This window comes from Corapipo altera, unplaced genomic scaffold, assembly GCF_003945725.1.
Source record: "Corapipo altera isolate COAL_440 unplaced genomic scaffold, ASM394572v1 343, whole genome shotgun sequence".
Taxonomy (NCBI): Eukaryota; Metazoa; Chordata; class Aves; order Passeriformes; family Pipridae; genus Corapipo; species Corapipo altera.
In genome coordinates this window covers 2977067-2989824 of record NW_020884913.1, presented here as the reverse complement: position 1 = coordinate 2989824, position 12758 = coordinate 2977067, and the positions used below count along the sequence as shown (strand labels likewise).

The 12758-nt window shown below is 43.2% G+C and overlaps 1 protein-coding gene across 7 annotated transcripts in view; it reads right to left on the bottom strand.

Moving 5' to 3' along the window:
* COPRS (coordinator of PRMT5 and differentiation stimulator) overlaps nucleotides 1–12758 on the bottom strand; it is a 137906-nt gene that overhangs the window by 124801 nt on the left and 347 nt on the right. The window contains exons 1-5 of one of the 7 annotated variants that reach the window (XM_027654490.1): nucleotides 12403–12690; nucleotides 11974–12061; nucleotides 11187–11435; nucleotides 8962–9152; nucleotides 8460–8664 (exon numbers count right to left, since the gene is read on the bottom strand). In XM_027654490.1, coding sequence (XP_027510291.1) covers nucleotides 8980–9152; nucleotides 11187–11435; nucleotides 11974–12061; nucleotides 12403–12423 — 531 coding nt within the window. In that variant the 5' untranslated portion in view covers nucleotides 12424–12690 and the 3' untranslated portion in view covers nucleotides 8460–8664; nucleotides 8962–8979. The other 6 variants (XM_027654492.1, XM_027654495.1, XM_027654497.1 and 3 more) reach the window with 6 other exon arrangements.

Below are 12758 nucleotides of genomic sequence, written 5' to 3'. Positions count from 1 at the left end.
ATGCCAGGACCACAGAGCAAAAGCCTTTGGCCTTGTTTCCTCTCCTTCACTCTGCACTGTTTGTACAACCTTGCTGATACCATCATGGACTGAGTTCCGTGAGGGAAGGAGCAGGAATTGTCTGACAGGATCTCACCACGGGGTTTGTGTCCATCCCCTCACATCACAAGCAGCAGGTTGTACCTTCCAGCAGACCCACGAATTGGCCACGATGGCAGCACCTGCAGCTTCAGAGGAAATGAGTCCCAGTGGAACAATACTGGCAGATCCTGACCATAAAACCCATTCCTCCTTCACCTTGCATTTGTCCACTCGGGGGTACTTCACAGCAGAAAGGTTCACAAGTGCAAGACCAGTTTCAAGAACTGGTCATGAGCCCCCCAGGAGACCCCCAGTGGGGTCTGTCAGAGCTTCCCCCATGCTCAGTGTGTTGTGTCCCACTGTCCTCCCATCCCAGGGACAGTCACTGCTGCCCCGCAGTTCAGAACCACAGAACATGACTTAATGAGATTTAATTCAAAGATGCTGCGAAAGAGCAGCACATGTTTTGGGAACAGCTCTATTTCTGGCTTTTGGGTTCTTCATAGCAACAAGTTCCATCAACTAATACATGCAAATTAAAAGCACTTCTGAAAGTTCTATTTGATTATACTGTAAAAATGGGGAAAAACGGGATTTTTCTTTGAAGTGAAATGCACTGCAGTCCTGGTATTGAGTAACCATAGCAACGTTGTAATTTTTCAATACAAATTTTAATAGATATTTAATTTGTCAAATCATAGGCTGGCATTCAAGCCATTTTTTTCCATCAGCCCCCTGCTTTTCAATACATGGAGCTGTTCATGTTCACTAGCAGTGGCCTCTGAGGTGCTTTACAACAGAGTTCTCTTCCAAATATAATTTTCGTATCAACCTTGACAAAAAAAAAATTGTTGAGTGGTTTCCACTTCTGCTGTTACTGTCCTTGGCAACTTCATTTTTTATAAACCAAATGAAGTGTTTGCAAATGTTCATTTTTTTGGAAGACAGAACAGGCAATGTTCTGTGGTGACTAACTCAAAAGTTGTTAAGAGTACCTGAAGTACTTTGTCTCCCAAATCCTGTTCAATACCCAAGCTGTTTTAAAAGCATGCAGCTGTATGGATGGAAAGTTAATGAATAAAGCTGGCACTGAGCTGGAATGTTATCTCAGAATGCAATCCACCAGCAAAAGGCTTTCTGAAATTCACTGAAGACAGGACTGCTAAGCAAGAAAAACATGCTGCTTATTACTAGTGAATTTGATGAAGCACTTCAGGAGTAGAGTAAGTCTCCAGGCCTAAGAATAAACTGCATTCCTCTCTTGTACTCTGCAGACTGCAAAAAGCTGGAAAGCAAGCAACTATATCCCAAATCCAGATTTTTCTCAGGATAATTATGACAACTCTTAAACATGACAGACTCACCACTGAAAACACATCTCTGTCAGATTTAAAGTGTGTCATGATTTAAAAACCAGCAGTGAAAACGAAGTCAGGAGGCATTTGGGATGTCACACTAACACAGTTCTGGTGTCTCAAGGTGTGCCAACACTGCCATGATTCATAGGATTTTGCCCTAGTTTTCCAGGAGAGCACTGGTTCACACTGCCCTGCTTTGGGTGGGACCATGGAGGGGAGAGGACACCACTGCCACTGCTGCAGATACCACATTTTGTCAGGCAACATCATTCAGAGAGAGAGGTCTTCTTTAAAATCAGACAATCACTACAGCATCCATTTTGTGATGGCAAACTGGCAACAAAAAGGATGAGGGAAAACATGCAGAAAAAAAAATCATAACATAAGAATGTGTAAACAGTAGCATTAAAAAACAGTTAATAGAAGTGTTAATGAAAACAGAAATTAGTCTAATTAAATCACCCCATAACATCTGATGGCAAAGCACATTGGTGTACTCATCACTTCACCAAAGCAACAAGACAACAGTTAAAACTACTGAGCTGTTTAAAATATTATGACATGAAAAATGTCATCCTGGATGTAACAACAGAATCCAGATAAAATGGATGTTAAATCCCTTATCACATTTACTGTTTTAAAGCAGAATCTATCCAGCCAGCCACAAGTACCTCTTCCTAGATTGCAGTCTCCATGAAGAGATGCAATGAGATCCCTTGGGTGAAAATTTGGAATAGCCAAGAATAAAGAAACTTCTTTGTTATTATTAGAGCATGGAGGATATTTGATAAGACATGGAGAAAACAGCTGTTGCCTGCATCAGTAAAATGACCACTCAAACAGAACCTGTGTGGATTAACCATGGGAAGAAGTGCTATAAATAAATACCCCTCTCACACCAGTGTCATCTCTGAGGTAAAACAGCAAATACAGGAAAAAAGAGTACCTGGCACCCTGAACTAGAGAAGGGAAAGCTCTCAGCTCAATTAGGTGAGGCTTCAATTAAAGAGGAGGTAATCAAGTGAAGCCCACTCCCACTGTACAAATCAGCAGTTACTGCACCCTCTGTGTTCTCCCACATTTACCTCATTTCAGCCTCCTCCCACACTTCTGTTGATACAGTCCTTGAGCTGTTATACAAGGTGGATTCTGCCATAATAAAGAACATATTTCTTTCCTTTAGCTGGCACCAATTGCTGGGTCTTAGTACTGCAGGTAGAAACTAAAGGTAAATTTAACCCCAGACAGAAGCAGACACTAGGTACAAAAATCACAAAAAAAAGAATGCTTCCAAAATAGAAAATTCAAGAAGAAAATGAAACACAAACCAGAGTGATAACTTCTGAAATCAGAGAAATCCTACTGCCAAGGCTTGACTGGGTTGTGGTGGAAGGCAGCATTAAAGCCTTAGCAATATCCAATACCAAGGTAAGCTGAACAGGAATAACTAAGCCAAACTTGAAAGGATATGCAGCAAAAGAGGTTGTTTCCCAAGTCCCTGGAGTCTCAATTACAGAGCAGTTAAGTCCATTAGCAGGACACTGAACTTCGCCCTTTTGTTTGGAGGCGGGTCAGGATCACAAAGGCCGGGGGTTACCAACTTCCCCGTCCCCTCACACGGAGCAGCCTCTCTGCTGCACAAACGTCCACAGCTCCCCCTGTCAGGGGGTACAGGACATCACAGCGATGTGACCTGTGACAAAGATGTGGCTCATTGTACACCCTTTAGTCAGAGTTGCACACTCTGAGGAGGGATGAAGGTGCCCTGGCAGCCAAGGTACCTGAGAAGGGCTTCCCCTCACTGCAGGTATGAGGTGCCAGCTTTGGGCAGTCTGCACAACAGAAACCCTGCTGCCCTTAATGGGACAGATGATGAACTTCCCCATTCTTTCATCTGAGAATTTTTACCCCTGTACATAATTAGAAGCACGATCATTAAAGTCAGCATTCCAAATTGCAGGCAGGAACCAGACACACAAAGTATTCCTACAGGGCTACAAGGCACTTCACAGACCACATAAGAAAGCCTGTCCTTAAACCAAATCCCAGACCTGTTTGAGGGATAGTTTGCCCACTTCTCTCCAAAGGACCAAATTAAACCTAATCCACCTACCAACACAAGTGCAGATAACAGAACTAAATGTAGTTCTTATCTAGCAGACAGGCAGTCTCACCCTGGCTTTATAATGTCTGACCAATCTCACTGGAAAGAGCAGACTTCTGTCAAACTACAAACTGCAGAGCTGGAGGCCCAATCAAACAGATCAAGTATGAATGATGCAGATAAGCTAGAACTAAATAAAACAGAAGGTAAAAGGTGTTTCAGACCAGGAAAATAATGGCCTGTTTGAAGAACATGGAACTGAAAGTACTGATAAACTGAGAACCAGGGGGGTCTGGTATTCCAGCAGACCCAGTGGTGACAGCAGACAAGCAAACGATGATGGCTCGATCAGCATGTGGCTGTTTGCAGCTCCACCTTTGTGCTTCCATTTCAGATTACCTGTCCCAATTCAGCTTCTGGTATAAGGAGTTACCCACAGTTGAAACAGAACTTTCAAAGTCCCCTTACATGCTCTTGTCCTGCACTAAGGTGAATGCAGCAACTCAGATTCCTGTACCAAATTATTTTGATTTGTTGCCCATGTTTCTGGTGGAACTGTCAGTTGTTCCTCTGACCTTGCTATTCCCATTCTACCACCCTACTGTCACCAACACTGTGAAGACCTGCTCAGCTAGAAAAGTCTTCCTTGCTCTCTGAATCTCTAGTTACCTAGAAGGAGGCTGTGCTCTCTGCTGAGGGATACAGGTCTGTTTAATCTCACTGTCACACCTATTTACTTCCCCAGAAACAGCTGAGCATGTAACATGGGAGATGGAGTTACACAATTCCCAACCAACTGTAGCCAGACAGAACTATATTACAATGTGGCATATTTACTCTGCATGAAGATTACAGATTAAATGATAGCCCTTTATCTGAGGTCAAATAATTTTAGTATTTTCTACTACCTGCTAAGTAACCAAAGGAACTCCTCAGTGAAAATGTGAATGTTCTGGAGTAGTTCCTGAGGTAGGGGCAGAAATACTAAACAACTTGTTTGTTGTTGGAACATAAATCCACAATAGCTACAGTGATTAAAACTACAAAGCAGCACAATGAGAGCCTCTGGTGCTCCAGATCTCACAGAAAACATGTTACTCAACCTAAGTTATACTAAGGACCAACAGCTCAAAAAGGACTGAGCAGTATTTCCCTTTGAGGGCAATAAAACAATAAATTGAGACCTCAGGTTCATAATCAAATAGATACAACGTACATATACAACTCAAGTCTTCAAATCCTGCATCATACAATGAAAGGAGTTTCCAGGTCTAAATACAGAAGTTGCAGGCAAATCAGAAAAGGTTTGATTAAAATAACTGAGGCCAGACATTTGAGACTTGCTGAATCATAGGAAGTTACCTTTCCTGGGCTCATTTCTGCTACATGTCCTGAAACTACCATCAAAGTGGGAAAAATCCCACCCAATACAACCTGCTACGATATAAATGTAGACATTGAGCCACATTCATGGGTTTTGCTCTGTGAAGGTCAACAGAGCCACAAGGAATGGAAGGAAAGCCCATTATATTAAGGACTGAAACCCACAGCAACAGTGAAACCCTAAACATGAGCTTTAGCTCAGAGATGACACAGGCACTGCTCAGGGGATGTACAGGGACAGAGGTTCTGCCTGGGTAATGAGCTGCCAAAGTTTGTACCAGCTGAGGATTTGTGTTCCAAGTGCTCAAAGGAAGCTGTTTCCATCACTAAACCCAATTACTGGGTTTGTGTGCTTTGCAGCTTTTTTTAGTGGGTTCCAGTTTCTCCTGCCAAGCTGGGAAACCATGCTATGAGCAGCTGGTACTCCCAGGACTAACAACTCCACCACAAAATTTATCCTCTAATAGTCGAGCTTCCGATGTCTCTGTTTGCAACACAGACCCACAGAGGGTATCCCACGTTCCTTCCCTGTGCCTACACTCACCCAGCTCCACAAAATGACCTTTGTTACAAAGGGATTTACACTGGTGTCCTTGCAAGCAACAGATGGTCAGGATGAGCTGCTGCCATCAGCATTTTTCCTTTAGTCTGTGGAATTACTCACATAGTCCCCCCTCAGCAGTGGAGGCATTTTCTCAGTTTAAGAGTGAAAGCACACCAGCTGTAAGATGGGACAAACAACAAGTGAAGCAGTGGTGTCTTTAAAAGACACTAAAACAGGCTGGATTTTGTGGTTATGTAAGACCAAGAAACCCTATCTCAATCTGATGTATGAATTAAGTGCTGTACCTTATCAACAGGAAATATGAACACATTTCCTTCAATTATTTCCTCTTGCAAATCATTGCCTGTAGGTCTCAAAGGAAACAACAGATGCACCCAAAACAAGTTTTCATTTCTTTGCTGGCTTGTTCAAAGAAAATGCAAAACTGTTTGGTTTTTCAAAACCTGACTATTCAGACAAAATTTCTTGCTCAGTGAATTTGAAGCACTTTACTGGCTGGTATCTTTAGCTTTACCTACAAAGTGGGGAAATGAGAAGAAAAGCAAGGACAGCATCAAAGTTGTACCCTGCTCTACTATGCAGAGTACTCCACTCCTATCATGCTCCACTCCTAAGCCTTCCCCACAGCATAAACCCAGCAAACATATTAACCTGCAGCAGGGTCTCTGTCCTTTGAATGACATTTATAATGTGGGTGTAGAAGGAAAATTGAGTTAGGGATGTATGTGCATTTCACTGAGAAATCTTTGACACTTCTGAAAACTTTTCAGCTGATTTATGTGCTGCCAGTGTGTTTCTTGTATGCATACAAGATTTATGATCTTGGTCCTGTGATGGGACTCTCTTCCCTCCAATAATTTGAGCAGGCTGAAGGGCTGACTCTCGGTGTGAATTGTTGGCTCCCATGCTGCCTTCTGTTGGTTTTAAATGCAATGTATTCCTGCCTAGAATGACACACTTGTGTCAACACAAAACAGGCTCAGTGCAAGATTCACAATGGAATTTGAAACACTCTGTAGAGCAGAAACATTGGAATCCACGAGCTCAGTTTCAAATCCTCCCAGGCAGATGCTTTCTGAGGAGGCTGCATCTGGTTTTCTAATCCCCCTGAAGTTTGAGAGTATTCAGATCAAGCTTTACATTAAGCCCCTGCCCTAACAAGCAGGGCCAAGAGGAACAAAGTTATATTTGCCAACATATCCCTGGAGAGGGCAGGATGCATCTCTGCTGCAAAACCCTCGTGCTGTTTTTCCCAGACCTGGTGGGGGTGGTGGCAGTTTTAACCTTAAATGGAAACTGAAAACAAATCTTTAAAGTTGACAGTCATTTAAAATGCAAACAGCTTAGCAAAGCAGCCATTCAACACAATTTCTCCTCAAAGAATAAGACCTTGGAGACAGACCAGACTGATTGTAATTAAAGGTACAGGGTGAAAAAACACCTTGATTTATAGACTGTATGGAAAATGGCTTTAAGATTCAGTACTGATGGAATTTTGGAAATGTAAGGAAAAAAAAAATCACTCTAATCAGTGTTATAAAGAATTTTTGGTCATCCTTTTAAAACAATTCTACAAAAGATGGGTTTGCTTCCACAGAATTCTATTAGTTTCCTCTTTATTGAATACGGTGGGATATCTCCCCCAAGCACAGTAAAAACCAATATATTAAGCCTGAAGTCAAGTGATGTTCTTCTCTCAGCCACGGGAGAGATTTTTCAGTCCAACTTGGGAGTGAATTAAAAAAAAAAAAAAAAAAAAAGAGAAACTAATCGGGGCCGTGAATCAGCCTCGCCGGGGAACAACAGGGCCATGCCGAACACAGATCTGAACTGCTCCCAGCGTTAGAAATCCAGCCCGGGGAGCTCACACCGCCTGACGAACACACCCCGAGCAGCGCAGACAATTTGCTGCTGCCCTCTGCAGGGAAACGTTGGGCGTTGACAACAGCCGGGCAAGGGATAAACAGGCTCACAAAACGAGCTCACAAAACGAGCCGATTTTTCACAGGAATGTTTACAGTTTACTAGTGTGTCTGCACTCATTTTATTAAAATCGCATTTCTAAATGCAAATCAACTCTTTTACTCTGGCTGATGAGTCAGTTATTGGCATAACTGAGTTTTGAGGGAAATATTAATCCCTAGGTCACTCCACCACATAGGAATTAAAGAACAGACCCTCTTTCTTGCAACCTCAGCACCAGGTTTCCACTCTATACTTCAACTGCTAAGTGCTAACACATAACCAGGAATTGAAAGGTACCCAAAGGAAAGCTCTTGTCCTGTGTTCTCTAGGAAAAAAATAAGGAAATATCCACTTCCTCCTCCCAAACCAGTGTGTGAATTATTTTGGTCTCATACATCAGATGAGAAAACAAAACCCCAATGTTGTACTGTGCTCCAGTTCAGTGTCAAAACATGAAAAAAAAAAAAAAAGCCATGAAAAGTTTTTGAGAGAGAAGTGATTAATGAAACATGAGCATTGGGTGAAGGTTATTGTCCTGCTGGTGACCAGCCATTCAATCTTACACACTTCATCTGAGAACATTTCCTTTAATTCCAGAGCAAAGCAAGGAGGAGATGGTTCTAATTCCAGCTATTCTCTGAGGGAGGTATTTTGTGTTCTCATCTCATTTGCCACAACAAACAGTATCAGGAACCTCAATCCACTACTGTCTGCAGGACACCCAGATTTATATACATATTGTAGCACATAATGTCTTTGTCACTACACATCTCATGCTGCATGAGAGTGTAATAAAGACAACACTGGGACTGCAGGGTAATATGCCCATATAACAAGAAGGTCTGATGTGGAAAAAGCTTTGTTGGGAGGCAGCCTGAGGCACCCAGCATTCCTGCTGGATGGAGCAGGCCCTACTGTGTATCATCATGTGTGTTTGCAAAACATGTATCATGTATTTGTAAGTCCTTTATAAATACATACAAATAAACACAAAACAACTCACTCTGTATTTGCCACAGCTAATTTTGTTGAAAAGCAGTATCAGAATCACAAATGGGAACTGAAACCACAAGGAAATACAACAGAGAAGCTTGAAGGAGGGAGAGTTTCTAAAGTTCTCCAAACCCATCTGACAGCATCAGGTGAAAAGGAAAAGGAACTAAGTTACACAGACACACAGAGACCAGCATGTCAAAACTCACAAAGCCCTGCAAGTAAACAGTCTGAGTTTAGAAACTGAACACTTCTTCTCAAGCAATTAATTAGTAACAACATAGATCTACAGAATACAAACAAAACCTCCAGAAATGCACTGTCACAGCCAGCACTGCACTCTTGTCTCCAGAGCCCAGTGGGGGCAGTTTAGAACAGCTCAGCAGCACCTGAGCAAAACTTGGGAGGTGGTGTCACATTTCTGGCCTTGGGCAGAACTCTGCAAGCAAACTAAGGGACTTGACACAGCTCAGTCAGTGAAGAACACATTCCAACTCAGAAGCCAAACTTACTTCTGCCCAGGGTCAGCCTCACTCATCTGCATCATCAAACTGGCCACTCTCAACTCTTGTACTGACTCGTGGTGGAGAAACAAAGCAAGCTGTGTGGTGACAGCCTGGGGAGTAAAACCAGTCCTCGTTCCACACATATGAGGCCAAAACATTATTTTCCTGAAAGCTTCCACAGGACAGATCATCAGCATCTACAAAAGATAAAAGAGAAGATTTAAACCATGGGGGATACTCAGGAAAGTTGTGGTATAGTCTAGCAGGTTCTTATGCAGGCCTACAGCATCTCTTGATTCTCTATTTCAACTTCACCTGCCAGCACTCATTAATTAGACCTAAATAAAAAGGCAAACAGAGGCTGAATTTGGCAATGTCTTCATTTGAAGGAAGGTTCCTGCCACACAGACAAAAGAGTTTTCCAAAAAGCTCAATGATACACCTGGATTCAGCCCATCTGACACCAGCTCATACAACACAGGCAGTTCTTTCACATTTTCCCTGGGAATAAAAGGCTCATGAAATTATTACTTCTATTTGCCCTCCCCCTTCCTGCTGTCTCCATATCCCCATCCCAATGAAGAGCCCTCCAAAGCCTTTAAGAATTGGGTCACTGGACAGAAAGGGAGGGTGGGGTCCTGTGAAAGCTCTCCCTGAACATTTCCACTAGGCCAGAATTAAACCTAGTAGGCCTGTTTTTAACCAAGCTGGCACAAAAATTGGGCAAAAAGTGTTTTAACAGAAGGGAAAGATTTCTAGGCAGCAGACACTGAAAGGACTGAGCAAAGGAGAAGCCCAGAGTATGGGGAGCAGAGGACCCAACACAGTATTCCACATGTCAGCCTTCCAGCAGCACTGCTAAACGAGCCACCACAGCAAGTGCTTAAAGAGACATTTTAAAAAGCCATAAAATAACAAACCAAGCACCTTCTTTTATTTGGTAGCAGTTAACAACTGAGACACTTGTACTCACTACCTGAATCCCATAATCACAGCTGGCTCAGTTGGTGAGGATTTCAAAAGCACAAGCTACAGGTGGAATGAGTGAGTTAAGTAAGTTTAAAAAAAAAAAAAAAAAAAGAACTTGTGACAGTTCCAGTAAAAAATTCAAAACATACCATAAATTTGAGCAGATGGGGGATTAAAGGAAAGCCCAGAATGGAAGAGAGGGAAAACATCCAAAAAGGAAACAGTCTTTTTCCTCAAATTACCCACTGTGAAAAACCAATATTGTGCTTCCATTTTAAAATCAGAACAGTTTCATGGAAAGGCTGCAAAAACTTTCCCACTTTCTTCCGTAATCAAACTTGGTACTTGAATACAACAGCCACTTGTGGAATCAAAATAAACAGATAATTCACATTTCCTAAGCAAAGAAAAGTGTATTAATTACAAAAAGATACACATTAATGAGAAGAAAATGCAAATATCCTATTTTCATCAAAGACACAGCAGGCTGAACTCCATCCAGCTGTTCTACACTAACAGCCAGCCTGGCCAATGCAAGGTTTGGACTCTTGGTTCAACAAGTCACAAACTGGAGGATTAATTCAACTCTAAAGATGTTGCTAAACCCACTTCTGTGCTCTGCCACCTTCACCCATGGGACTGATCACATGCACAACCACTTCAGAGGATCAAGCTTCAAAAAAACAAACAAGAAAGTCAAACAAACAAACAAACAAAAGCTTCCACCAAAAAAAACAACAATCAAAAAAGCAAACAAAACCAAGCCAACCCTACAGCCAAAGCAACAAATCCTACTCAGAGACTGAGCACTTCCAAAGAACTCCATGCTCTAGAGGGACATTATAGAGGACAATCTTGAATTTTCTTGGAGGAAAGGAAGAACTTTTACACCAAAAAAGCTACATTCCTGCACGTCATTTACCCTTATCTTCTGCTTCAGAATAACAAAGATACACCACTAAGAATTTGCTTCTCCCCAGAAAGTCAATACACACATAGAATTCCCCTCCTTCCCAGGCCACTCCCTAAGAATTCAACTGCTCAAGCAAGAGTTTCATATGAACTTCACAACACCACCTTTAAATCCTGTGTTTGACAACAAAATTGTGCAGAATTGTTACATATCCATGAGGTCAAAAAACCAAGAAATTGCTTCCCAAAAGAGAACATGAAGTTACTCAAACACATTCTCCTGCAAAGCACCTACCTCCAACCACCTACTATCCAAAATTCAAATGAAGCACAAGTAAACGTGTACTCACCATAAGGACCATATGCAGACTCCTCCAATTCTTTATCCCAGTCCTCCACCTCGTACTCAGAAGCACTTTGCAGCTTTGGAGAGTCAGGTATACTGTAGACTTCATCATCCTCCTCATCCAGGTAAAAATGCACGTTGTACCAGTCATCAGGAGAGACACTGTCATCACCTTCACTGTGAGAGGCATCAGAGGCTTCACTTTCCTCAGACTTGCTGTCAGGAACATTTGGAATGTTGTCCAGCAAACATTCTAAAACCAACAGAAAGCGTCAACAGATACACTCAGAAATTAAACAGGAATATTAAATGCTCAGCACACAGTAATTCAGATAGGTACACAAACACACTTTGTGACTACTAATCTAATTATAATACATGCAGTTTCCTACATATGTAGTATCACTGCAGAGCTGCTTCACATTACAGATGCTTGGGAACAGTGAACATAGCCTTGCATCACAGCACTAGCCCAACTCAGGAGTTTCCACACACTCTTGTTGGAAAATATCTCTTTAACTAGGACAAAGGACCCAGCAGTTCTTGTTTCACCACATTCACCTGTAGGTATTTTTTTAAAAAATAGGTATGCTGAAAAACCATGGTTCTGGTTTAAAAACAGTCATATTGATTAATTACTCTTGCACCTAGGCATACACAAATATCTACCTGGAAGTAATTCAGTGCAGTAACTGAAGAGGCATTTCCCACCCTTCACCTAAAAATTTTAAGTAAATTTCTCAAGCAGAGCTTAAATTTCATTACTCACCATCTGCTTTGTTTTGTCCTACCTTTTCTGGGCTTCCAGATCATAGTTTCTCTCTTATTAGGAAGCTGTTTCTCCTCACAGTTTGTGGCATCAACAGCACCGGCCATCACCTACAAGAGAGTTTTAAAGAATTCCATAGCAGCTTTCATTGATTGCTCCAACACGGCTCAGTGAGTGTTTCTGTGCCCTAGAGCCCATCCATTTGTTCCCTTGATGAATCAGAGGTTTAAAACCAAACAGGCTTTCACTTGAGAAGGCAAATCTGCCGGGGGATGGCTCATCCTGCTGCTGCCATCAGTCCCCCCTGGCATCAGCAACACAGCATAGCCCATCTCCTCCCTCACCCCCGCAATCCTGCTGCCACCTCTCGGGGAAGGGGCCCCAAAACTGCAAAATGCGCCCGTTTGAGAACGGCGGTAATGAAGGTACGAGGAGTGCAACAAATATAAACACCAAAGAGTGAATCCACCATAGGCCGAGGGGCAGGAGCAGATCAGACGCTCCAGCGGCGCTGAGGGGCGGGAGAGCAGCGGGAAACCCTCGGCCGCGCTGATGGTGCCCACAGAGCGGGGAACGGCGAGTTCTGCTCGCACTCCCACCCAACAGGGAGGCGGCGATGGTGGGTGCGGGCAGCCGGGCGATCAGGGGCAGAGCACGGGCTCCGGCCGAGCCCTCACGGCGGCCCCGCTGCCCGCCCAGCTCCCCGGGACCCCCCGCACCGGCCGAGCCGCCCGTGCCTGAGGGCACCTTGGGCCGCCTGAGGGCACCTCCGCCCGCCCGGCACTGCCCGGCCCTCAGGGCACCTCC